Raw genomic sequence first — 27,768 nt, forward strand, 5'->3', positions numbered from 1 at the left:
TGCACATAAAAAGTGCTGAATAAATAGTGACTCGTGTTATTAACCCTATGTTTTCTATGCAGGTGTCACAGATTTATCAGAGCATTGAGTTTTCTCGTTTGACTTCTCTGGTTCCTTTCGTTGATGCTTTCCAACTGGAACGGGCCATAGTAGACGCAGCCAGGCATTGCGACTTGCAGGTAGGTATGTGCTGTAAGGAGATAGGAGAAGGCCCTTGAGGACTAGAAAAACACGTATCTTTTGTTTCTCGGCTTTTGGTACAGTGATACCATTTTAAAGTTTACTGAGTGAACTTTTCCAGCTTTTGTATATGACGTTCTTCTGTTACTTTTTGACTTCATGCTTACTTATGGATTTAACCATTGATAATTTAATTTTTAAGGTTCGTATTGATCACACTTCTCGGACCCTGAGTTTTGGATCTGATTTGAATTATGCTACTCGAGAAGATGCTCCGATTGGTCCTCATTTGCAAAGCATGCCTTCAGAGCAGATAAGAAATCAGCTGACAGCCATGTCCTCAGTACTTGCAAAAGCACTTGAAGTCATTAAACCAGCTCATATACTGGTATGCATCTTCCCGGGGAAATAAATCCCAGAAGTTTTGAGGGACTCTTGGGCCATGTCTTTCACAAAGAGGTTTGAGACAATATCTGAGAGAAGGGATTTATGATATATTTCCTATAGAATTGTACTTGGTAGTTTTGTTATTTGATCAAATACACAAATCATTGAGCTTTCTTCCGTCGAACAAAATACTTCTCTGTGTAGGTAATGTAAAAGTGTGGATTATGTTAACAGAAACAGCAGAGTAGACATAGGATTCCTCAAATAGTGAAGTACAGTGAGTGGATTTTTCCCTCCTGCTTATTTCTTTCTTTCTTTCTTTCTTTCTTTTTTTTTTTTTTTTTTGGTTGTTTGAGATGGAGTCTCACTCTGTCACCCATGCTGGAGTGCAGTGACACCATCTCGGCTCACTGCAGTGTCCACCTCCTGAGTTCAAGCAATTCTTGTGCCTCAGCCTCCTGTGTAGCTGGGACTACGGGCACGTACCACGTGCCCAGCTAATGTTTTGTATTCTTAGTAGAGATGGGGTTTCACCATGTTGGCCATGCTGGTCTCAAAACTCCTGGCCTCAAGTGATCCACCCACCTTGGCCTCCCAAAAGTGCTGGGATTACAGGCGTGAGCCACTACCTGTAACAAGTTATTTCTTGTTTGTGAGCTCTGTTAATGAACACCTAAGGTAGGTTTGGTGCAGTGAAAAGTTGTCTTAGCTAGGAGAGCTTCTTTAGCTGCGTCATTGCTATTAAAAGACTGAGTAGGAGCAACACCATAGCATTTGATACTGAAAACAAACAGCTTGAATAGTGTCATCTTCCATTATCAAATGCAGATACATAGAAAATGCATCAGGATTATTTTGTAATTTCTTTAATGTCTAATACCAGAGGATGTTAATTTTAGTCATTTAAAAAAATTCATTTGGTTTTGAAGCAAGAGAAAGAAGAACAGCATCAGTTGGCTGTTACTGCATACCTTAAAAATTCACGAAAAGAGCACCAGCGAATCCTGGCTCGCCGCCAGACAATTGAGGAAAGAAAAGAGCGCCTTGAGAGTCTGAATATTCAGCGTGAGAAAGAAGAATTGGAACAGAGGGAAGCTGAACTCCAGAAAGTACGGAAGGCTGAGGAAGAGAGGCTGCGCCAGGAAGCGAAGGAGAGAGAGAAGGAGCGTATCTTACAGGAACATGAACAAATCAAAAAGAAAACTGTTCGAGAGCGTTTGGAGCAGATCAAGAAAACAGAACTGGGTGCCAAAGCATTCAAAGATATTGACATTGAAGTATGTAGCATTTTAGTCATTAAAAAGCTAGTTTTATCCAGGTATTTTGTACTCTTAGAACCATAGTCCTGTACCATTTCACACATTTTGGTACAGCTGGTCATGACTAAATCTGTGAGTAAGCATATGTTTATTGCTCTGGGAAGTTTTGTGTTTGTTTTTTTGAGACGGAGTCTCTTGTTGCCCAGGCTAGAGTGCAGTGATGTGATCTCGGCTCACTGCAACTTCAAGTGATTCTCCTGCCTCAATCTCCCAAGTAGCTGGCATTGCAGGCACCTGCCACCACACCCAGCTAATTTTTTGTATTTTTAGTAGAGACAGCTTTTCACCACGATGGCCAAGCTGGTCTCGATCTCCTGACCTCAGGTGACCTGCCTGCCTCAGCCTCCCAAAGGGCCGGGATTACAGGAGTGAGTCACCGCACCCGGCCTGCTCTGTGCAGTTTTAACTACTATATATTAATCACAGAACAGGTTGCATATCCCTTACCTACAATGCTTGAGAGCAGATACCTTTCAGATTTTGGATTTTTTTGGATTTTGGAATATTTGCATGTATATATAATGAGATATTTTGGGGATTGGAGTAAAGTCTAAACACGAAATTAATTTGTTTTATAAGACTTTTTTTTTTTTTTCTTTGTGGGAGACAGTCTCACTCTGTTGCCCAGGTTGGAGTACAGTGGTATGATATTGGCTCACTGCAACTTCTGCCTCCCAGGTTCAAGCAATTCTTTTGCCTCTGCCTCCCAAGTAGCCAGGATTATAGGGGTGTGCCACCACGCCTGGCTAGGTTTTGTATTTTTTGTAGAGATGGGGTTTCACCATGTTGGCCTGGCTGGTCTTCAGCTCCAGACCTCAAGTGATCTACCTGCCTCAGCCTCCCAAATTGCTGGGATTACAGGTGCGACGCACCACACAAGGCCTGTTTCATAGACATCTTATACACGTAGCCTGAAAGTAATTTTATACACTATTTTACATAATTTTGTGCGTGAAACAAAGTTTTAATGCATTTTTACTGACCTGTCACCTGGGTCAGTTGTGGAATTTTACACTTGTGGCACCATGTTGGTGGTCAGAAAGCTTTAAAATTTGTAGCATTTCAGATTTTGGGTTTTCTGATTAGGTTTGGTTACCCTGTTTAGTAGAATGTGGGTAGATGTAGGTTGGAGGAGTGAGAAAAAGATGTATGGATAATTTTTTCCTTGTGGTCAAGTGGAAATAAGGCTATTGTATGATGTTTTTACATTTCCTAAATTATCATCCATTGTAACAATGAAAGCAATTTAGGATTTTTTTCTAGAAAGCAGTGAGTTATGTTAGGCATTGCTTGTTTATCCTTGTTAACAATTGTGCATTTGTATTACCTTTTAGGACCTTGAGGAATTGGATCCAGATTTTATCATGGCTAAACAGGTTGAACAACTGGAGAAAGAAAAGAAAGAACTTCAGGAACGCCTAAAGAATCAAGAAAAGAAGGTAAATGAAAGGATTGGTAAACCTTTAACATACCAAGTTAAGAGATTTTTAAAAACTACATGTGTTATCGTGTCATTCAGATTGACTATTTTGAAAGAGCCAAACGTTTGGAAGAAATTCCTTTGATAAAGAGCGCTTACGAGGAACAGAGAATTAAAGACATGGATCTGTGGGAGCAACAAGAGGAAGAAAGAGTAAGTTTTTAATTTAATTGTAATATTTTTAGATTGTAATTAAATCCTCTGCCAGTGATGGAACCAGGCATTCAGAATTGCTTTATTTTGTATTCTTCTGCTAGAAATGGTGCTCTAATGGCTGCCTATGAACAGATTGGTAGAAAGATGGAACATTTCACGATAGAGATTACAAACGAAACTTGGAAAACAAAGGACAACTGAAAAGCCCATTTTACAAAAAACTGCTTTATGTACACTTTAAATGGGTAAATTGTATGGCATGTTTATACAACTCATAGTTTTCAGTTTACTTGCAGAATTGTGCAGCCATCTCCACAATCTAATTTTAAAACATATCTCAAAAAGAAGTTCTAAACCATTAGCAATAGTCATCCCTATTCTTTCCTACCACCCCAGCCCTAGGCAACTGCTAAACTACTCCTTTAGATTTGCTGCTTCTGGACATTTTATATAAATGGAATTGTGTACTATGTGGTCTTTTGTGACTAAACAGGTCATTCCATAGTTTTGTTAATTTATAGTGTGTATTATATTTACTTGATACAAAAACAGGGTTTACAAATGCTTATGGCACCAAATATGTAGTAAAAGTGAGTGAACAGATCTGGTTTAAAAAAGTAACCATAAGCAGGAGACAAACATCGGTGTAGAATGTAATAGAATGCAGCCTTTTCTTGGTTTTATCTGAATGTTGTCACCTGGAGATGAATGGACCTAGGATTGCCAGCTCTTCCCATTTTTTCAGGAGAAGTTGGAATTTTTGTGATAATTCTCTTAACATGTAAATATTAAAAACTAATTAGAAAGGTGCTGCAGACCAAATTGGGTTGATTTGGAGCCTTCCGTTTTTTCACATAGGGCAGAAAGGAAATAGCCATATATCATCTTGCATTGATTAAAATGCCTTTAAAAATTAAACCATGGTGTTTGGTGTTACCATGTCATATTTATTATTTTATTTTATTATATATAGGCAAACCTCGTTTTATTGTGCTTCACTTTATTGTGCTTTTGTGTTGTTACCCAGGCAGGTCTCACAGCCCTGGGCTCAAGCGAATCTCCTGGCTGGGCCTCCCAAAGTGCTGTGATTATCGGTGTGAGCCACCATGCCTCCTCCAGCCCCCTCATATTACTATTTTTATTCTTATTTTTTCTTTTACACATTAAAAGTTTGTAGTAACCTTGTATTGAGCAAGTCTGTTGACACCATTTTTCCAACAGCATGTGTTCATTTCATGTCTCTGTCACATTTTGGTAATTCTCAAAGTATTTCATACTTTTTCATTATTATATTTGTTATAGTGATCAGTGATCTTTGATGTTACTGTTGTAATTATTTTGGGGTGCCACAAACCACACTCATATAAGGCGGCGAACTTAATCTGTAAATGTTGTGTCTCTTCTGACTGTTCTACTGACTGGCCATTCCCTGACTATCTCTCCCTGTCCTTGAGCCTTCCTATTATTCCCTGATATATATATATATTTATATATATATTTATTTATTTATTCGAGACAGAGTTTCATTCTGTTGCCCAGACTGGAGTGCAGTGGTGCAGTCTTGGCGCACTGCAACCTCTGCCCCCCAGGATCAAGTGATTCTCCGTCCTCAACATCCCAAGTGTGTTTTCAGTGGAGACGGGGTCACCATGTTGGCTGGGCTGGTCTTGAGCTCCTGACCTCAAGTGTTCCGCCCGCCTCAGCCTCCCAAAGTGCTGGGATTATAGGCGTGAGCCACTATATGCTTGGCTCCTGAGACATAATATTGAAATTAGGCTAATTAACAATACCACAATGGCTTTTAAGTGTTCGAGTGAATAGAAGAGTTGCCTGTCTCTCACTTTAAATCAAATGCTAGAAATGATTAAGCTTAGTGAGGAAGACATGTTGAAAGCTAGGCCTCTTGAACTAATCAAGTTGTGAATGCAAAGGAAAAGTTCTTGAAATTAAAAATGCTACTCCAGTGAACACATAAACAGTGAGAAAGTGAAACAGCCTTTATTGCTGATATGGAAAAAGTTTCATTGGTCTGGATCAAACCAGCCACAACATTCCCTTCAGCCAAGCCTAATCCAGAGCAAGGCTCTAATGCTCAACATTTAATACTACAAAGGCTGAGAGCGGTTAGAAAGCTGCAAAAGGCGGGGCCCGGTGGCTCACGTCTGTAATGTCAGGACTTTGGGAGGTCAAGGTGGGCGGATCACTTGAGGTTAGGAGTTTGAGACCAGCCTGGCCAACATGGTAAGACCCCATCTCAACTAAAAATACAAACATTAGCCGGGCGTGGTGGCGGACACCTGTAATCCCAGACACTCAGGAGGCTGAGGCAGGAGAATTGCATGAACCTGGGAGGCAGAGGTTTCAGTGAGCTGAGATTGCGCCACTACACTCCAGCCTGGGCAACCGAGGGAGACTCTGTATCAATAAATGTATAAATATATAATAAGGGAAGCTGCAGAAGGAAAGTATGAAGCTAGCAAAAGTTGGTTCATAAGGTTTAAGGAAAACTGTTTTTTTTTTTGTTTTTTTTTGTTTTTTTTTTTCTTCTTGAGGTGGAGTCTTGCTGTGTCCCCCAGGCTGGAGTGCAGTGGCCGGATCTCAGCTCACTGCAAGCTCTGCCTCCCGGGTTTACGCCATTCTCCCGCCTCAGCCTCCTGAGTAGCTGGGACTACAGGCGCCCGCCACCTCGCCCGGCTAGTTTTTTTTTTTTGTATTTTTTTAGTAGAGACGGGGTTTCATCGTGTTACCCAGGATGGTCTCGATCTCCTGACCTCGTGATCCGCCCGTCTCGGCCTCCCAAAGTGCTGGGATTACAGGCTTGAGCCACCGCGCCCGGCAGGAAAACTGTTTTTATAACATGAAAGTACAATGTGAAGCAGCAAGTGCTGATGGAGGAGCTACAGCAAGTTACTCAGAAGATTTCGCTGAGATAGTTGATGAAGGTGGCTACACTGAACAAGAGATTTTCTTGCTGCTTTGAGAGACAGGATCTCGCTGTATCACCCAGGCTGGAGTGCAGTGGCGCAACCTCAGCTCCCTACAACGTCTACCCCCTGGACTCAAGAGCCAACTTCAGCCTCCTGAGTAGCTGGGACCACAGGCGTGAACCACCATGCCAGCATTTTTTTTTTTTTTTTGTATTTTTAGTGGAGATGGGGTTTCGCCAGGCTTCCCAGGCTGGTCTCAAACTCTGGAAGTCAAGCAGTTCGCCTGCCTCAGCCTCCCAGAGTGTTGGGATTACAGGGGTCAGCCATGGTGCCCAGCCAGTAGATTTTCAGGGTAGATGAAACGACCTTCTGTTGGAAGAAGATGGCCAACTAGGTCTTTCATATGTAGAGAGAAGGCAGTGCCGAGCTTCAGAGCATTGAAGGGTATGCTCACTGTTTAGGGGTTAATGCAGCTGCTAACTGGAAGTTGAGGCCAATTCTCATCATTCCAAAAATCCTAGGGTCCGTAAGAATTATGCTGCATCTACCCTTTCTGTGGTCTGTGCATGAAAGAACAAAGTCTGAATGACAGCATATCTGTTAATAGCATGGTTTGCTGAATATTTTAAGCCCCCTGTTGAGACCTACTGCTCAAAAAAAGAAAGAGTTTTCAGAATATTGCTGCTCATTGACAATGCATCTGATCATATGACAGCTCTGATGGGGATGTATAAAAGAGATTAATGTTTGTATTCATGCCTATTAACACAGTATGCATTCTGCACCCCATAGATCTAGGAATAACTTTTGTCTTTTGAGTCTTATTATTTAAGAAATATATTTCATAAGATTGTAGCTGCCATAGTGATTCCTTTGATGGATCTGGGCAAAGTACATTGCAAACCTGCTGGAAGGAATTCTTCATTCCAGATGCCATTAAGACCATTTGTGATTTGTGGGAGAAGGTCAAAATATCAACATTAGCAAGAGTTTGGAAGAAGTTGATTCCAAGCCTCATGGATGACTTGGAGGGGTACATGAGTAGTGTGGAGAAAATAATTGCAGATGTGGTGAAAACAGCAAGAGAAGTAGAGTTAGATGTATACGCTGGGTGGGGTAGCTCACACCTCTAATCCCAGCTCTTTGGGAGACTGAGGTAGGCAGATTGCATGAGTCCAGGAGTTGGAGACCAGCCTGGGCAACATGGTGAAAGCTTGTCTCTACAAAAACATAGGAAAATTAGCCAGGTGTGGTGGAGTGTGCCTGCAGTTCTAGCTGCTTGGGAGGCTGAGGTGGGAGGATGTGGAGGTTGCAGTGAACTGAGATGGTGCCATTGCACTCCAGTGCTTGGGTGACAGAGACAGACCCTGTCTCAAAAAAAAAAAAAACCCACAAAAAAACAAAAAGACTATAACCTGAAGATGTGACTGAATTGCTGCAATCTCATGATAAAGCTTGACTGGGTGAGGAGTTGCTTCTTATGGATGAGCAAAGTAAGTGGTTTCTTGAAATCTCCTGGTGAAAATGCTATGAACATTGTTGACCTGACAACAAAGGATTTAGAATATTCCATAAGTGTAGTTGATAAAGCAGCAACAGGGTTTGAGAGGTTTGGATCAAATTGAAATTCTACTCTTAAGTTAAAAACTGTCAACCAGTGCCACATGCTAGATAAATCTTTTGTAAGAGGTTGCAATTGGTGTGGCAAACTTCATTGTTACCTATTTTAAGAAATTACCATAGTCACCCCATCCTTTAGTACCCGCCACTCTGATCAGTCAACAGTTGTCAACATTGGGGCAAGACTCCACTAGCAAAAAGATGATGACTCATTGAAGGCTCAGGTGATCACTAGCATTTTTTAGGAATAAAGTATTTTTTGTTTTCTTTGAGAACAGGAGTCTCACCATATTGTCCAGGCTGATCTTGCACTGCTGGGCTCAAGTGATTCTCTTGCCTCGGCGTACTACTGCATCCCACTTCACAGTATTTTAAAATTAAAGTTTGTACATTGGTGTTTTAGACATGCTGTTGTATACTTTGATAGATTGTAAACTTTTATATGCATCGGATAACCAAAAAATCTGTGTTACTTGCTTTATTGCAATATTTTCTTTATTGTGGTGGTCTAGAACCAAACCTGCAGTGCCTCCAAGGTGTGTCCGTATATCATACTTTTTCCTTTATAAAGTTCCTGGTGTCATGGGGCTAAATAAAAACTGTCTCTCCTAAATGCCTCAGGATTACTTTGTCTACCTCTTGCCCCTAGTTGTCTTCTGGGGACCTGTTGACATGGATGGTAGTTAATGCTTTTTTTATGGCATGATAGAAGGGGCAATGAAGCAGCTTCTAATTTTTCAAGAGTATTTGTCAGTAATTTGGGGTTGATGAGTAAAAAAAAGTGATGCTTTGAAATTTCACTGTATTTTGTACTTGCAGATTACTACAATGCAGCTAGAACGTGAAAAGGCTCTTGAACATAAGAATCGAATGTCACGAATGCTTGAAGACAGAGATTTATTTGTAATGCGACTCAAAGCTGCACGGCAGTCTGTTTATGAGGTGAGCTTGCTGATTTTTGGGAAATGTTGATTCGTGAGCTTTCTAGTATTGGCTGAAGTGTTCTCCCTTAACAAATTGGTATTTTCTGTCTTGAGTTACTATGTATAACGGTCATTCAAATAATAGTAGAACTTTTTGGATAATATTTCGTAAGCAAAACAATCACCTAAAGAAATTGTTCTAAAGGTGAAAGTTGAACGCACAGTTTAATACAAGTTTTGTGTACTGTTTTTGTTAGAAATAAAAAAACTAGATCAAAATGTCCCGGGCTTAGGTTCTAATTTGATCATTGAATTTATTTTGTATAAAGAAAAACCCACTGGATGTAGATAATATCAACAATTTAAATTTTTTAAAATTCGGCCTGCTAACAAGTTAGTGGTCATTTGGAAGTTAGAGTTTTTGTTCTGAGAGGTTGCTTTCGATGATTCTAACACACTTGAGAGTCTTTTGTAAACCTAATAGCTTTCTGCTAGTTTGTTGCTCTTGACGAAATGTGTCCTTTTTGGGTTGGGGGTTACCTCGATTGCAGGAAAAACTTAAACAGTTTGAAGAGCGATTAGCAGAAGAAAGGCATAATCGATTGGAAGAACGGAAAAGGCAACGTAAAGAAGAACGCAGAATAACATATTATAGAGAAAAAGAAGAGGAGGAGCAAAGAAGGGCAGAAGAACAAATGCTAAAAGGTACACAGGTTGAAAAGGATTGGAGGGGTGCTAATGCAAGGTTGGTGTTAGATCTAGTTTTTAGTCATCTTATGTAGAAAATACAGGAATCAAGGTAATTGGTCTTTTAGCACTGTAATTAACTGGATCTCAGAACCCAGTTTGCTGTATGTGAAGTTGTTACATCATCTACCAACAGTTCCCCACACATTTGATGTTCTTTTAAAAATTAATACTTTTTGTTTTTTATCACCATGTTCTGTGTATTGACATTTATTGAGGAATACATTCCAGATGATGGCTGTTAAATGATGCTGTATCTGGAATCCCAGATTGCTCAGGAATTCTAGTATCTTATTACAAAATTATAGTTGAGGGGTGTAGTACTTGTTTTATTGACTGTGTTCTGTCATGTAGCTGATTACAAACTATTTTTAAATTCTTTTACTTGTACATTATGCTACCTGTTTAATACCAGAAAAGTAGAACTAGCATTAGCGGGGAGATATGGCTGGGAGGCACACTTAGTAACCTAATCAATGGTCTAGAGCGGGAAGAGAGAGAGCGCGCTGAACGAGCAAAACGCGAGGAAGAGCTACGAGAGTATCAGGAGCGGGTGAAGAAATTAGAAGAAGTGGAAAGGAAAAAACGCCAAAGGGAGTTGGAAATTGAAGAACGAGAACGTCGTAGAGAGGAAGAGAGAAGACTTGGCGATAGTTCACTTTCTAGAAAGGTGAGTATAGGGTTTATTGATTTTATTTTGTTTTAATGTGATTTTTTTTTTTTTTTTTTGGTTGAGACACAGTCTTGCTCTGTCACCCAGGTTGCCCAGACTGGAGTGCAGTGGTGCAGTCTCAGCCTCCGGATTCAAGTGATTCTTGTGTCTCAGCCTCCTGAGTAGCTGAGATTACAGGCGCGTGCCACTATACCTGGCTGATTTTTGTAATTGTGATGTATTTTTATTACTCAGTTCTCTTCCATGATACTGATGTAAATGTATTTAAATCAGTTATTTTCACATCTCTCTCTCTCTCTTTTTTTTTTTTTTGAGACAGAGTCTCACTTCATTGCTGAGGCTGGAGTGCAGTGATGTGATCTCTCTGTCGGCTCCCTGCAACCTCTGCCTCCCAGGTTCAAGCCATTCTCCTGCGTCAGCCTTCCAAGTAGTTGGAATTATAGGCACCCAACACTATGCCTGGCTAATTTTTGTATTTTTAGTAGAAAACACAAAATTTTCTACTAAAATTAGAAACATGGTTTCACCATGTTGGCCAGGTTGGTCTTGAATTCCTGACCTCAAACGATCTGCTTGCCTCGGCTTCCCAAAGTGCTGGGATTGCAGGTGCGAGCCACTGCACCCACCCCATGTTCACCTCTCTTTTTAATGTGGTAGTTTTCTCTTCCCAAAGAACAGAAGGCACCTAAGGGGGAAAGAATTATACTTGTCTTAGCAAAGATGGAATTTTATAGGGTTAAGCATACTTTTGCGTGTGCGTGTCATGAAAGTTTTGTCCATGGCACTGCTGAGTTTGCTACAGAAGAGGGACTGTTGCTGAGTTCCTTGAAAGACGACATCGTCTGGCTGGGCGTGGTGGCTCATGCCTGTAATCCCAGCACTTTGGCAGGCCGAGGCATGCGGATTGCGAGGTCAGGAGTTCTAGACCAGTCTGACCAACATGGTGATACCCTGTTTCTACTAAAAATACAAAAATTAGCCAGGCGCGGTGGCGGCTCGTGTAATCCCAGCTACTCAGGAGGCTGAGGCAGGAGAATTGCTTGAACCCAGGAGGCGGAGGTTGCAGTGAGCCAAGATCGCACCACTGCACTTGAGCCTGGGTGACAGAGCAAGACTGTCTCGGGGATAAAAAAAGACATCATCGTGAATTTAGAGGATGATGAGTTCTGTAGCTCCTTGGGAGGTAAAGACGTGTTTGGTGGCCAGCAGCTGTCAGCAGCACCTGGGAACTTGTTAGAAACGCAGAGTTTCAGGTCCAGCCCCAAAACTTCTGAATCAAAGTATGCAATTTAACAGGATTCCTAGGTGATTCAAACTCAGCTCTAAATGCTCATTTTTAATTGCACTCAGGTTCAGAACGGACCTGTGTTCCCTTCTCTGTCTTGTGTCTGGAATTCCCTCTCCTGATTGGTGTTACTGGTATCTGCTTTGTCACAGCTTTGAACCTACTCTTCCTTTTTTCTTTTCCTACATTATTGCCTTAATTCAGATTTTTCTTACCTGCAGTACTTGTTGGTCTACTTACTAGTCTCCCTTATCATCATCTTCCTCCAGCTTCAGACCTTCCTCTACGTTGTGGCCTGCTTGATTTTTCATAATACAGCATGTGTGATCACTGTGCCTGCTGTTGGGTTTCAGACCTTTCATTGGTTGATACTCATTACTGAGAGCCAAAGGTTTTAAAACACGCCTTAGCAGTCTTTCGTGTTGCTGCCGTTTTCATCAGTTTCGTCTGACACTATTTTCTTCTTAGTCACCTGTGCTCCAGCCATTGGAGAGCAAGTTTTCTGCTTTATTCTGTGTCTGTGGCATCTGTCTGCACGCTCTTCCTTTTGCTTGGGAGGTGCCCTGTTTGCCCCTTAAAGTATTGCTTACTTACCTTTCACTCAAAAAGCTCAAGGATGTCTCGCATGCCTTTTCTCTGCTCCTCTGTTTTTGCCACACCTGTATCAAATGCTTATCTGTATGCCTAGACTTGATACTAGTTATTTATGTGTCTTCAGTTTAGGTTATTCTTACTGCTAATTTGTAATTTTAATTCCTTGGTATTCAGTAAATGTGGTCTGTATGATTTACAAGTTTTTGGAATTTAATAATACATTTTCCTTTGTGTTCTAAAACCATGGTCAGGTTTTTATGAATGTTTTTTTCTGTTGGGCACAAAGTTCTGTGTATGCATGAAATCATCTGTTTTGTTGTTTAAATCTGCTGCATCTTGTTAGTTTATGGAAATGTCTCCTTGGAAATGTCTCCTTAGGAATGTGAGGAAGCTTACCTTCTGAGATTATCCTTTTAGTTAGCATTTGCAAATGTGTTTGTCCACCCTTTTGTACATTTTCAGCCTCTTGTTTCTGTTTTATGCCCCCTCTGCCCCCCACACACACCTTCCCTATTTTTGGGAGAGTATAGTTTAATTTACTTGCATTTAACATGGTAACTAGTGTATTTGGTTTTGTTCCTAACACTTGCTTTGGAGCTTTTTATTTGCTTCTATGTCCCTGGCACCCCTTCCTTTTTCTTTAAGCCAAACTTGAAGAACTTTTCTAGGTTTTTTTTTTTTTTTTGGGTGGGGGGACAGAGTCTCTCTCTGTTGCCCAGGCTGGAGTGCAGTGGCGCAATCTCGACTCACTGCAACCTCCGCCTCCCAGTTTCAAGCAATTCTCCTGCCTCAGCCTCCCGAGTAGCTGGGATTACAGGCGCGTGCAACCATGCCTGGCTAATGTTTGTATTTTTAGTAGAGATGAATTTCACCATGTTGGCCAGGGTGGTCTCAAATTCCTGACCTCAGGTGATCCACCCACCTCAACCTCCCAAAGTGCTGCGATTACAGGCGTGAGCCACTCTGCCCAGCCACCATTAATTTTTTCCTAAGTTTTTAAAAAAACTTCCGAAGTATAAAATACAACTTTCCTTTGCCTTTCAGAACAAAACAAAATCATGAGCATGCCTTGACTTATATTTTATTGCAGTGAACTGGGTATTTTTGTTTCTAGATCATTACATATTATCTTTCCTCTTAGTATTCACTTAAAATTTTATATCCATATTAGCAAACATTATTTAGTCTCAGGTATGTTTACACTGCATCATGTTTTCCCTTTGTGAGTACTTTTTGATTCTTAATCAGTTGTTTTCAGAATGTCTTTGCGTATGCCTCAAGTTTTTTCTCTCACGGTTGAACAATGGATGGTTCATTATTTGGCCAGTTCAAAATCATCTTTTCAGAAATAATAGAGATCTTTGCTTCTCTTTGTAGTACACAGTGTTACAGTGGGGAGGATTTTTGATACTAGTTTTCGTCTTATTCTGTAGATACTGTTTCATTCCTTGGGAACGTAATTTTTCTCCGTACTTGCAGTAAAGGAAGTTAAAACTGTCGCTAAGACTGTGTTTAGACACCTGAGTATTTGGTCATCTTTGTTTCTTTTTGGTCTTTTGGCCTTTTGGTCTAAGGATTCAGTTTCCTTAGAGCAGACAAAAATCTTCTAATTTAAGGAAACTTTTCTCCTTTTTCTCTGTTCTTGCTCTTTCAAAGTCCTCTTTATATCTTTAATGTTTCTTTTACTCTCTTCATCTGTTGTTTGTACCAGGTTCTCTGAGATCCTGGTTCAATTTGTTTGCTCATCAGCTGGGACCATTCTGCTCTTGGATCTGCTGGGCCGGGCACATTGGTTCACGCCTATAATCTCAGCACTTTGGGAGACCGAGGCAGGTGGGCGGATCACTTGAGCCTGGGAGTTTGAGACCAGTCTGGCAACATAGTGAGACCCTGTCTCCACAAAAAATACAAAAATGAGCTGGCCGTGGTGGTGCATGCCCAACTACTTGGGAGACTGAGGTGGAAGTATGGCTTGAGCCCAGGAGGCAGAGTTATTTCTTTTTGCTTGTTTAATGGCTATAACAGCCATCCTTCAAAAGTCTTTGGCGGTTGTAATAGTTGTACTATATCCTCTAAAACCTTGCTTTCTTTGTTGAGTATAAATTGGCAAGGCAGGCATCGGGGGTGGAAGAAACTTGGCCTTCTGGCTGTGTTTGTTCCCTCGATTATGGTGCCCATAAATTCCTTTGACTGTTACGTTTCTATTTGTCTCTCAAAGTGTTTACTTGGGAAAGTCTCTTAGAACAACCCCCACCTTAAGAGACAGCCCAGAATCATTAGCTGTGATGACCTGGGACTAACTTTTTTTCTGGCCATTCTTGTCTTTCACTGCTTCTCATCTCTAGTTGTTATTTTAGACTTTCATTGCCAAGACATTTTTTCAAAAATGCAAATAGAGGGGCAGACGTGGTGGCTCACGCCTATAATCTCAGCACTTTGGGAAGCCCAGGCAGGTGGATGAGTTGAGGTCAGGAGTTCGAGACCAGCATGGCCAACATGTTGAAATTCCACCTCTACTAAAAACACAAAAATTAGCTGGGCATGGTGGCAGGCGCTTGTAGTCCTAGCTACCTGGCAGGCTACGGCTCAAGAATCGCTTGAACATGGGAGGCAGAGGCTGCAGTTAGCTGAGATCATGCCACTGCACTCCAACCTGGGCAACGGAGTGAGATTCCATCTCAAAAAAAAAATCAAATAAAGGTTCTTTTATTCACAAATTGTTAGAGGCTGTAGCTTATTCTTAGCTTTGTAGTTTTTTTTTTTTTTTTGAGACAGAGCTTCACGCTCTGGTGCAGGCTGGAGTACAGTGGTGTGATGTTGGGTAACTGCAAGTTTTGCCTCCCAGGTTCAAGCAATTTTCCTGCCTCACTTCCCAAGTAGCTGGGATTACAGGCGCCCGCCACCATGCCCAGCTAATTATTTTATATTTCTAGTAGAGATAGGGTTTCACCATGTTGGCCAGGCTGGTCTCGAACTCCTGGCCTCAAATGATCCACGCACCCCAGCCTCCTAAAGTGCTGGGATTATAGGCGTGAGCTACCGCTCCTGGCCAGCTTTTAAATATTTATTTTAGTCTTCCCACCCTATCATCAGATCTCTTAAAATATCTTCCAGAGTTCTCACTTGTCTGATAATGGCTTTAGGTTACATTTGTATGACCAGCCACAATGTATCAGAGGATATTTTTGATTAAAATTGTGCATGCATCGTCCCCTGCAAAGGCTGTACCAGATTTACTTTTCACAATTCTTAATGTCATCAAGGTACTTTGTTTTTTTTTTTTTTTGTTCGTTTGTTTTGTGTTTTTTTTTGAGATGGAGTCTCTGTTGCCCAGGCTGGAGTGCAGTGGTGCGATCTTGGCTCACTGCAAGCTCCCCATCTCGGGTTCATGCCATTCTCCTGCCTCAGCGTCCCGAGTAGCTGGGGCTACAGGCGCCTGCCACCACGCCCGGCTCATTTTTTATATTTTTTTAGTAGAGATGGGGTTTCACCGTATTAGCCAGGATGGTCTCAATCTACTGACCTTGTGATCCGCCCGCCTTGGCCTCCCAAAGTGCTGGGATTACAGGCGTGAGCCACTGCGCCTGGCCCATGCCCGGCTGATGTTTTGTATTTTTAGTAGAGATAGGGTTTCACCCTGTTAGCCAGGATGGTCTTGATCTCCTTACCTCGTGATCCAGCTGCCTCGGCCTCCCAAAGTGCTGGGATTACAGGTGTGAGCCCCTGCATCTGACCCATCAGAGTACTTTGAATAGAGAAGTACTTTTAATTTAACCACCCCCATTAGACATTAAATAAAATGTCTCCACCTTTCTTTGCTTAGTAGGCACTGTGATGTCCATTTCAGGGTACGGGGCTTTTTTCACATTCTTCAAAGGGGATTTCTAGTTGAAGGAAATCTGTAGAGGTGTGTGTTCCCAGGTTGCTTTCCAGCGGTGTTTGTAAGGTCACCCACAATATATGAGACTACTAGTTTCCCTGTAGCATCAGTCTGATCTCAGATTAAAAAATAAATAAAATTTTAAAACTTGCTTATTTAAGGGCTTCATATTGTTATAAGTACAAAAAATATTTGAATGGTAATACCAGTAGTTGTAATAGTAAATAGTTACCAATATAATGCCTCTTTTTCACTTTGTCAATGGAGGACTCTCGTTGGGGAGATAGAGATTCAGAAGGCACCTGGAGAAAAGGACCTGAAGCAGATTCTGAGTGGAGAAGAGGCCCGCCAGAGAAGTGAGTAGAGTTGAGGAAAATAATGCTGCTCCAGTTCCTCAGTTCCTGTTAATATCTTTTTTCTTTTCTTTTTGAAACGGAGTCTTGCTCTGTTGCCCAGGCTGGAATACAGTGGTGCAGTCTCGGCTCACTGCAAGCTGTGCCTCCCGGGTTCACCATTCTCCCGCCTCAGCCTCCTGAATAGCTGGGACTATAGGTGCCTGCCACCACGCCCGGCTAATTTTTTGTATTTTTAGTAGAGACGGGGTTTCATCATGTTAGCCAGGATGGCCTCGATCTCCCGACCTTGTGATCCACCTGCCTCGGCCTCCCAGGGTGCTGGGATTACAGGCATGGGCCACGGTGCCCCGCCTCTTGTTAATATTTTATTGGTGATTTTAAAATTTGGTTCATTTTGTAGAGGCAGGGAAAGGAGAGCCATGAAGAATTCTGTGCATGTCTGATTGTGTGTGGGTTTGGTTTTTGTTTTTTTGGGTCTGCTGCCCGGGCTGGGGTGCAGTGGCACGATCTCGGCTCCCTGCATCCTCTGCCTCCTGTGTTCAAGTGCCTCAGCCTCTCGAATAGCTGGGATTACAGGTGTGTGCCACCATACCTGGCTACTTTTTGTATTTTTTAGTAGAGATGGGGTTTTGCCATGTTGCCCAAGCTGGCTTTGACCTGGACCTCAAGTGATCTGCCTGTCTCAGCCTCCCAGATTGCTGGGATTACAGGCTTGAGCCACTGCACTTGGCTTGTTTCTTTCTTTTTTTTGTTGTTGTTGTTTTGAGATGGTGTCTGACTCTGGAGTGCATTGGCGCAATCTCGGCTCACTACACCCTCAACTTCCCTGGGCTTAGGTGATCGATCCTCCTGCCTCAGCCTCCTGAGTAGCTGGGACCACAGGTGCGCTCCACCATGCCTGGTTAATTTTGTTTGTTTCTTTGTTTTTGAGACAGAATCTTGCTCTGTCACCCAGGCTGGACTGCAGTAGCGGGATCTCGGCTCACTGCCTCTGCCTCCTGGGTTCAAGCAATTCTTGTGCCTCCCAAGTAGCTGGGATTACAGACATGCACCACCACGCCTGGCTAATTTTTGCATTTTTAGTAGACCCGAGGTTTCACCATGTTTGCTAGGCTGGTCTTGAACTCCTGACCTCAAGTAATCTGCCTGCCTCGGCCTCCCAAAGTGCTGGGATTATAGGCGTGAGCCACCACGGCTGGTCAATTTTTATTTTTTTTATAGGGATGGGGTTTTGCCATGTTGCCCAGGGTAGTCTCATGCTCCCGGGCTCAAGCAATCCTCCCGCCTTGGCCTTCCAAAGTGCTGGGATTACAGGTGGGAGCGACTGCGCCAAGCCACTTGTCTTACAATTAAGTAGAGATGGGGTTTTGCCATGTTGGCCAGGCTGGTCTCGAACTCCTGACCTCAGGTGATCTGCCTGCCTCTGCCTCCCAAAGTCCTGGGATTAAAGGCGTGAGCCACTGCACCCGGCCCATACTGAAGTTTTAAAAAAGCACGTCAAAAAAAAAAAAATCCCCAAAGGATCGTGTGCTTTTTTATTTTATGTATTTTTAATTGTTCTTGTTGCTGTGTAGGGAGTGGAGACGTGGAGAAGGGCGAGATGAGGACAGGTCTCATAGAAGAGATGAAGAGCGGCCCCGGCGTCTGGGGGATGATGAAGATAGAGAGTCCTCTCTTAGACCAGATGATGAACGGGTTCCCCGGCGTGGCATGGATGATGACAGAGGCCCTAGACGTGGTCCTGAGGAAGATCGGTTCTCTCGCCGTGGGGCAGACGATGACCGGCCTTCTTGGCGTAACACAGATGATGACAGGCCTCCCAGACGAATTGCTGATGAAGACAGGGGAAGCTGGCGTCACGCGGATGATGACAGACCACCTAGACGAGGACTGGATGAGGACAGAGGAAGCTGGCGAACAGCTGATGAGGACAGAGGACCAAGACGTGGGATGGATGACGACCGGGGGCCGAGGCGAGGCGGCGCTGATGATGAGCGATCATCCTGGCGTAATGCTGACGACGACCGGGGTCCCAGGCGAGGGTTGGATGACGACCGGGGTCCCAGGCGAGGGTTGGATGACGACCGGGGTCCCAGGCGAGGGCTGGATGACGACCGGGGTCCCAGGCGAGGGTTGGATGACGAACGGGGTCCCAGGCGAGGCATGGATGATGACCGGGGTCCCAGGCGAGGGTTGGATGATGATCGAGGACCTTGGAGAAATGCCGATGAAGATAGAATTCCCAGGCGTGGTGCAGAGGATGACAGGGGCCCTTGGAGAAACATGGATGATGATCGGCTTTCAAGACGTGCTGATGATGATCGCTTTCCCAGACGGGGTGATGACTCAAGACCTGGTCCTTGGAGACCATTAGTCAAGCCAGGTAAAAGTCTATTTCCTAGAATATGCTTAAGTGTTCGCCTGTAAAAGTGAAGTTCTGATAGATAAATGTCAGGGCTATATTGTTATTTTCCAGATAAACTGGTCTTTTATCTTCAGTATCATTTGCAGTGATTTACCTGTCAAAAGTTTGCCTTCAGAATACTACCATCCAAAACATAAATAACCCAACCCCTCTTTCTTCTTTTGTGATGTGTTGTGTATTTTCCTTCTGCTTCGTTGACTGCTTCTTTCAAGGCTCTTCCTGTACTCATCCCTTCAGTATTGGTGTGTTTTTCAGGTTTTACTGGGAACTAGCCTCCTTTTAAGAATAAATAATTGAAACCAAAATGTACTTTATATATTTATTTCTGCCAAATGAGAGATATGCACGGAGGAACTCATTTTACTTTACTTTTTTTGAGACAGGGCCTTGCTCTGTTGCACAGGTTGGTGTGCAGTGGTGCAATCATGGCTCATTGCAACCTTGACCTCCCTGACTCTAGGGAGCCTCCCGCCTCAGCCTTCTGAGTGGCTAGGACTACAGGCGCATGCCACCACACCCTGCTAACATTTTATTTTTTTGGAGAGACAGGGTTTTGCCATGTTGCCCAGGCTGGTCTCAAACTCCTGGGCTCAATTATCCTTTTGCCTCTCCCTCGCAAAGTGAAGTGCTAGGATTACAGGTGTGAGGCACTGCGCCCAGCCTCGTTTTCTTTCTTAGTCCTGGGCCTGCTTGTTGTTTAACACTTTATTATTTGTGAGCAGTTGTATACATGTCTGTGACACACATCTATTACCATTTTCTTTCTTTCTTTTTTTTTTTTTTTTGAGATGTCTTCCAGACTGGACTGCAGTTGTGCGATCTCAGCTCACTGCAACCTCTGCCTCCTGGGTTCAAGCAATTCTCCTGCTTCAGCTTCCCAAGTAGCTGGGACTACAGACACATGCCACCATACATGGCTAATTTTTTTTTTTTTTTTTGAGATGGAGTCTCACTCTGTCACCCAGGCTGGAGTGCAGTGGCGTGATCTCTGCTCACTGCAAGGTCCACCTCCCAGGTTCATGCTATTTTCCTGCCTCAGCCTCTTGAGTAGCTGGGATTACAGGCACCCGTCACCACGCCTGGCTAATTTTTTGTATTTTTAGTAGAGACGGGGTTTCACCTTGGTAGCCAGGTTGCTCTTGAACTCCTGACCTCAAGTGATCCACCCATCTTGGCCTCCCAAAGTGCTGGGATTACAGCGTGAGCCACTGCCCCGGCCAATTTTCTCTAGGTAATTTCTGCGTACTGCACACAGGTGACAGCTGCTTACTGCATATAGCGCATTTCCACTTGGTAGTCTTACTGAATGTCAAACACAGCCTATCCAAAACTGGACTCATCACCATCACATACAGAGGTTGTAGTGATCTGAGATCACGCCACTGCACTCCATCCTGGGAGATAGAGTGAGACCCCGCCTCAAAAAGAGAAAAACAAATGCTGTTTAGTGGCCCCAAGCACACGGTGGCTAAGGAGAAAATACATGTATTAGATAAGCTTTGTTCATGAATGAGTTACAATGCTGTTGACCATGAATTCATGAACACCCATCCCTCTGATTCTCTTCAGGGGCATCACTGTCTAACTGTCTGAGCTACGAATCTGGGAGTTGTTTTGTCTCTGTTTCATCTTTTGTGTTAAATGTTTATTTAGTTCAGTTCGGCCTTTTTGATGTTCCTGAAATCCACCCTCTTCTCCATTCCCATTGCTTGTACTTGGTCCTGGCTCAGCATCGTTTTCCTCACCCCCTAACTGGTTTTTGCTTCCTCTCTTACTCCCAGTTTTAATTTTGGGTGTGGGGGAAATAACTAGAGCAGTTGTTCTAAGTGCAGATCTAAGTGAGCTGCTTCCTTGCTTTCCCCAGTTGTTTCTGTTGCCTACTTCATCTCTTTTAGTCTCACTTCATTCCACTGTTCAGCTGTTACCTTGTGTAAGCCATTTAATTTTTCTTTGCCTCATGTTAAATGGGGTAACAGTGTAGCAGATTCTTACTGATTTGCTAATTATATTTTATAAAGTTGCCATGAGTACTGAACTCCTGTTCCTAGGGGAAATACAAGGTTAGGTTCTTGTGAGCTTGTAGTCATGATATTTTTGTCAACTAGTCAATACATAAAATGTCTTTTATGTGTTTGTGTTTAAAGACCCCGTATTTCTGATATGTTGTTGACTCATTACCATTGAATTCATGGTCAACAGCATTGTAACTCATTCATGAACAAAGCTTATCTAATACATGTGACATACCTTTGCGGCGGGGACATGGCTTTGGCATTTGTTTTGCTTGGCAGGGGACCTGTCACATGCCAGGCTGGGTGCAGTGGGGCGGCGTTCTCAGAATGCGCTTGTCCCTCACAGGCTCCGAGGCTCCACTACCACATCAGCTTCCTGAGTAGCTGACTATAGGTGCACACCACCAAGCCCAGCTAATTTTTGTATTTTTTGTAGAGATGTGGTTTTGCCATGTTGCCCAGGCTGGTCTTGAACTCCTGGACTCCAGGGATCCACCTCCTCGGCCTCCCAAATTCCTGAGATTACAGGCATGAGCCACCACGCCTGGCCACTAGACAGCATTTTAGCACTACGCTTGGAAGCCATTTTAAACAGTGAGGTCACCAACAAATTTATATCTCCATGTAATCTATGTGAAATGTTCCTAGATTCATATATTCCATGGATAAGTGTGAGCCACTCTACAGGGTTAAAGAATTTATTCATGATTAATGACTAGATAATGGTGGGTGGTAAATGGTGGAGGATAGGAATGTAAAAGGAAAGATTCTTTTTTGAATATGAAGGCCTTGAAAACGTTGCAAGGTATAAATACCTTAAAATTGGGACTCAGAGAAAACTCTTGAAGTTTTCTGCTTAAATGAGTGATCTGTTTAACATCACAACAGATACTATACTGAAATCTGTGTGCAATAGGAAAAATTATGAAATTTTTAGTGATATTTTTGTTTTATGGAGCACTCAGGCCAGATCATTTAAGGTTTTTTTTTTTTTTTTTTTTTTTTTTCCAGTCTCACTGTGTCACCCAGGCTGGAGTGCAGTGGCACTATCTTGGCTTACTGTGACCTCTGCCTCCCAGGTTCAAGCGATTCTCGTGTCTCAGCCTCCCAAGTCAAGTAGCTAGGAGTACAGGCGTACCACCACACCTGGCTAATTGTATTTGTAGTAGAGACAGGGTTATTTACATGTTGGCCAGGCTGGTCTCGAATTCCTGACCTTAAGTGATCTACCTGGCCTGGCCTCCCAAAGTGCTGGAGTTACAGGTGTGAGCCCCACCGTGCCCGGCCCATTTTAAGTTTCTTATGTAAGTTTAAAATACTGTTAATGATGTCTGTGCAGTGATATACATAGCTTTAGTGTTTTTTTAATCAGTATCTTAAAGTAGCATTTAGAATGATGATGAGTTAATGCCAATGTCTATTCATGATTGCCAATCTGTTTCTTCTTTTAAAAATATTTTAAAAATGTTTTGCTTTTTCAAAAAAATAGGTGGATGGAGAGAGAAAGAAAAAGCCAGAGAGGAGAGCTGGGGTCCACCTCGAGAATCAAGGCCATCAGAAGAACGTGAATGGGACAGAGAAAAAGAAAGGGATAGAGATAATCAAGATCGAGAGGAGAATGACAAGGAACCTGAGAGAGAAAGGGACAGAGAGAGAGATGTGGATCGAGAGGATCGCTTCAGAAGACCTAGGTGTGATGTTCTAATTAAATTATTTGTAGAGGCCGGGCTCGGTGGCTCATGCCTATAATCACAGCACTTTGGAAGGCCGAGGTGGGCGGATCACCTGAGTTCAGGAGTTCGAGAGCAGCCTGGCCAACATGGTGAAACCCTATCTCTACTAAAAATACAAAAATTAGCTAGATTTGGTGGTGGTGCGCCTGTAATCTCAGGTACTCAGGAGGCCGAGGCTGGAGAATCATTTGAACCCAGGAGGCAGAGGTTGCAGTGAGCAGAGATCGTGCCATTGTACTCCAGCCTGGGCGACAAGAGCGAAACTCCATCTCAAAAAAAAAAAAAAAAAAAGTTTGTAGAGCTGCAGTTGGGATTGTTTTAGACACCGGCCTGTGTATTTCAAACTGGTTTTCAGAAATGATGTTCCTTGCTATTCCCCAGCACCCCCCTTATCTCTTAGAATCATAATGCAGGCTTTAGAGGCAGGAGAGTTGCTTGAACCCGGGAGGTGGAGGTTGTGGTGAGCCAAGATCGTGCCATTGCACTCCAGCCTGGGCAACAAGAGTGAAACTCCATCTCAAAAAAAAAAAAAAAATTATAGATTATCTAATCAAACATTCCCTCTTAAAGTAAGAAAATGGAGGCTCAAACTTCGTGGCTGTCTATAGGCTGTATGACTGTTGGGCAGTGGAACCAGTCCAGCTGTCTTTGTCAGTCCATTGCTTTTCCACCTGTGGTTTAGGGCAGTCAGTTTTTTTGCCCTTAAATTATCAAAAGCCCTTCGATTTTATTGGTAGTAGAAGTTCTAGCTTGCTCCCTCTGCCAAAGTGTCCTTGCACTGATAAATGTAGACCAGCAGTGTTCAATGCAGTTTTCTGCAAGGAAGAAAATGTCTGTGTCTGTGTTGGCCAGTATGGTAGTCAGCAGTCACATTTGGCTGCCAAACACTTAGAATATATGGTTGGTGCTCCTAAGGAAATATCTCCATTTTACTTTAAATTTAAGTAACCACATATGGGTAGTGGCTACTGAGTGGGATGGCACAGATCTGAGTGTTCTCGTTTGTTCTCCACGCCCCAGGTATCAGGTAAGGTCAGGTTATGAGTTTAAACTGTCCTGTTACATTTGTAAACTCTAAGCCCCAGCTTGGATTGGATGTACTTATAATTATCCCATTTGGTCTAACAGTAGTAAGAACCTGACTTGTCATTGTAAATGGCTACAGGGATGAAGGTGGCTGGAGAAGAGGACCAGCTGAGGAGTCTTCAAGCTGGAGAGACTCAAGTCGTCGGGATGATAGAGATAGGGATGACCGTCGCCGTGAGAGGGATGACCGGCGTGATCTAAGAGAAAGACGAGATCTAAGAGACGATAGGGACCGAAGAGGACCTCCGCTCAGATCAGAACGTGAAGAAGGTATAGATGTTACATACAACTGAAGTATTGGAGAACCGTCATTTCTTGGGGGGGATTTGGGTTATTTAATTATATCGTAAACTTGTATGAATGCCAACAATAAGAGAGCTGATGTTTATTCCATTTAGAATTCAGGATTTTCATACAGTTAATGGTCGTGTTGTGAAGTGCACTTATCTCTAAATTCAAAGTACAGTAGTAGACTAAATTGGATAGTAGGCAATATATATAAAGTTTACTTAATAAAAATGAAAAAAATTGTTATTTAAAAGCAACTTCTTGAGAAATTAAGCACAAAGTAGAAACATTTTCTCTGAAATTGTAACAGAAGTTTCTTTCTTAAAATATATGTATTTTTCATTTTTAAAATACTGATTTTTCTCTTGGTTTTTAAAAATTTATTTTCCGTATGTCTTGACATCCTGTTAGTGAGAGAATTTTTCTTTTTTTTTTTTTCTTTTTTCTTTTTTTTGAGACGGAGTCTTGCTCTGTCGCCCAGGCTGGAGTGCAGTGGCCGGATCTCAGCTCACTGCAAGCTCCGCCTCCCGGGTCTACGCCATTCTCCTGCCTCAGCCTCCTGAGTAGCTGGGACTACAGGCGCCCGCCACCTCGCCTGGCTAGTTTTTTGTATTTTTTTGGTAGAGACAGGGTTTCACCGTGTTAGCCAGGCTGGTCTTGATCTCCTGACCTCGTGATCCGCCCGTCTCGGCCTCCCAAAGTGCTGGGATTACAGGCTTGAGCCACCGCGCCCGGCCGAGAGAATTTTTCTATCATAGCCATAACTTTAAAAACTCCTGTGTTTTATGTGGTTAATTTGCTGTTAAAATTCTTCAAGAGCCAAAAATCCTTTCAGTTATAACATTTTCATTCAGCCAGATTTTTGCTACCTTGTCTTACGGGTTTATACCAGCTGCAGCCCTTCCCAGGCCAGGGTTTGCTGCCTGTTTTCAAATTTCGAGTTTTATCTGTACATCTGTATGTTAAAGATTGTGAGAAATTGTACGAGCTTTAATTATGATTTCTGTATTGTCAGTCTTTAGTACAGGAATTTTGAGTAATTTGAGGCATTTCTTCTGCTTGTTAATTTGTGCCAATAGAATATAGTACTAACTTAATTTTTTTTTTTTTTTTTAAATTAAACTTTCTAGTAAGTTCTTGGAGACGTGCTGATGACAGGAAAGATGACCGGGCAGAAGAGCGGGACCCTCCTCGTCGAGTTCCTCCCCCAGCTCTTTCAAGAGACCGAGAAAGAGACCGAGACCGAGAAAGAGAAGGTGAAAAAGAGAAGGCCTCATGGAGAGCTGAAAAAGATAGGGAGTCTCTTCGTCGTACTAAAAATGAGACTGATGAAGATGGATGGACCACAGTACGACGTTAAGTCTCAAGATAATGGATTTAAACTGGTGTCTTAAATAGGTTTGATCACATTCAAGGATTATTATACTTGTGCTTCAACCAATCTAAATTGGATTCTTTAATGTTGTTTCACCATAACACAAAAAGCATGAACTTGTATTAATCCTATATAATAGATTGATCATGCACCATATCCACAGGAGGTTGGAAAAACCATGCCATTTTCTGGAATTTAAGGGTGTTGCATTATTTCATCAATCATTTGTTGACAAAAAAGAAAAACTAAAAAATAAATTTAAAATGTGAACTTTCAGGTATTGAGTAACACCTTTATCTTGGTATAGACTGATATTTTTTTTTTTATTTTGAAATATCTGATATTAATTTGGAATGAAGTAAGGTTCTGTTAAAGAAAATATATTTGAAGACCCTTTAAAGCAGTGAATCTGAAACAATTTTCACACTTTTAAGTGGTTATGTACCTATTTTAGGTATTTTGAGGTATTTACCATAAACTAAATTTAGAAAGTTTTTAGATTCACTTGAAGTAAACATTATAAACATTGGATACGGTGGGGTTTTCTTTAGATTTTACTTGAGAGAAGGTGGGTACAAAGCAATTTGCAGTTGTTGTAATGACAAGAAGAATACTGCGCAAGTGTGAATCCAAACAGTATAGCTTTTAAATTTTAAAGCATTTGGTAAACTATCGCTGAGTTTTTTTCTGTTGCCAATAGTAAACTGCTTTTCCATTAATGGAGAATTCATGCCTTTCAAGCATTTTAAATATGACAATATTTATAAATGTATGGTTTGGAGGAATCGTTTAAATTCTTTCCTAATTTTCTTTCTCTTCAAGATAGATTCTTTCAACAAGTAATTTGTAGTAATGACTGTGTTGACTTCAATTTTGGAGTGTAGTAGCTATGTTAAAGATTAACTATTTGGTCTCATTGAAGCCAACACAGAACTTGCTGCTGTGTTTTTTCTTCAGTGATAAATAAAATACTTACAGAATTTGTTTTAGTGTTGATTTGTGGTTATAGTATTTTGTTTATGGTAAGTTTGCATCTTCAGTTGAGTTTTTTTACTTGAATTTTTATCAGTGCCATTAAATGTCTGTGTTTAGTATCAATGAATATGAATCTAAATATAACAAAGAAAGCATATGTGGCTAGGATGTCTCCCCTAAAATGTCTTCCTTTGTTAATGCAGAAATTCCTTGGTTTCCTTGTAAAGCTGTCCTCTGAGTTTGTGTGTGCATGTGCGTGTTTGAAGTACCACCTTGGGTTTTCACCTGAAATTAGAAAAATCATAGTTAATTTGAGAAAATGTTACAAATTCATCATGGCTGTAGGCACTTCTTATTTCTGTTACTGAGTAGTGGTGAGAATTCCTATTGGTACAGCTGGAGGGCCAGAAGAGGGAGTATTGATGCTTTTTAACTTAACCAGATACAGCCTTTTTTGTTTGATGTTACCAATGACAGAAATCATTTTAAACACCTTTCTTAGTATCTGGTATTTCAAATATGTAGAAGTCTTTAAAGGTCTTTTGTGGGGAGGAGGACTTTTCTTTCATAACAAGAGAATTTCAGATCAGTGATTATCAGTGGGGCAGTAACCTGCTAAGAGTTTGCTTCCTGGAGAGTAGATCTGTATGTGTGACATCACAGGTAAGCCCCAACAATTTATTTAATCAGATTTGTTCAGATGAGTTACTGTTGGCCACGTTAGGGTTAGGTTTTAAGGCTAGTCAGGAAACCCATTCTTTCTGCTCAGTTTCCCGTACTGTTCTCTCAAGTTCTTTGTCCTGGGAGCAGAACCCAAGTGCAAGAGGAGGGCAGAAGAGTCTGATGCTGTTACCTTGCGATCCTGCTGTTGGTTTCCACTGTCCAGGCTGTACAACTCTGTCTACTCCCACTAGTATTTACCAACAGGTGTTAAAGGAAAGCTGAACAAGCAGCCTACTCACTGATCTGCTAGGTGGTCCTCCATGTTCCTGGTGGCTTCTGCAGTTTCATTGAGAGTAACATTGCTGTTAATACAGATAGATCTGATAGTAGAGACATCATCGGTCCAAAAAAGACTCTGCATCTCATTAGTTGTCCATAGTGGCTACCAGGAGGTGGTTGGCATCTATAATGTGTGGGACGTTTTTATGTCAAGAAATGCCTGTTTTTTTTTTTTTTAAACCAAAGACACTGACCATAGATTAATTTATAATTTTATAAGTCTAATTGAAATACATGGGGTACTGTGAAAGGACTGTTGCTTGAGTGGCTACGATTAGAAAATCAGGACTAACAAACTTTTCTTTGTCTGGAAGCATATATATTTGTGATAAAATTTTAATATGT

The 27,768-nt window shown here is 42.1% G+C and overlaps 1 protein-coding gene across 1 annotated transcript in view; it reads left to right on the top strand.

Moving 5' to 3' along the window:
• Window positions 1-26,586, top strand: part of EIF3A (eukaryotic translation initiation factor 3 subunit A) — a 48,063-nt gene extending 21,477 nt beyond the window's left edge. Inside the window, exons 10-22 of the mRNA XM_009215476.3 lie at window positions 63-179; window positions 383-568; window positions 1,497-1,844; window positions 3,221-3,325; window positions 3,406-3,519; window positions 8,889-9,011; window positions 9,544-9,697; window positions 10,225-10,409; window positions 16,439-16,527; window positions 18,102-18,910; window positions 22,454-22,655; window positions 23,863-24,053; window positions 25,202-26,586. Of these exons, the coding sequence (XP_009213740.2) occupies window positions 63-179; window positions 383-568; window positions 1,497-1,844; window positions 3,221-3,325; window positions 3,406-3,519; window positions 8,889-9,011; window positions 9,544-9,697; window positions 10,225-10,409; window positions 16,439-16,527; window positions 18,102-18,910; window positions 22,454-22,655; window positions 23,863-24,053; window positions 25,202-25,431 (2,853 nt within the window). The 3' untranslated portion in view covers window positions 25,432-26,586. The remainder of the gene's footprint in view (window positions 1-62; window positions 180-382; window positions 569-1,496; window positions 1,845-3,220; window positions 3,326-3,405; window positions 3,520-8,888; window positions 9,012-9,543; window positions 9,698-10,224; window positions 10,410-16,438; window positions 16,528-18,101; window positions 18,911-22,453; window positions 22,656-23,862; window positions 24,054-25,201) is intronic.
• Window positions 26,587-27,768: the final 1,182 nt, after the last annotated feature.

Source organism: Papio anubis, chromosome 11 (genome assembly GCF_008728515.1).
Source record: "Papio anubis isolate 15944 chromosome 11, Panubis1.0, whole genome shotgun sequence".
Lineage (NCBI taxonomy): Eukaryota > Metazoa > Chordata > Mammalia > Primates > Cercopithecidae > Papio > Papio anubis.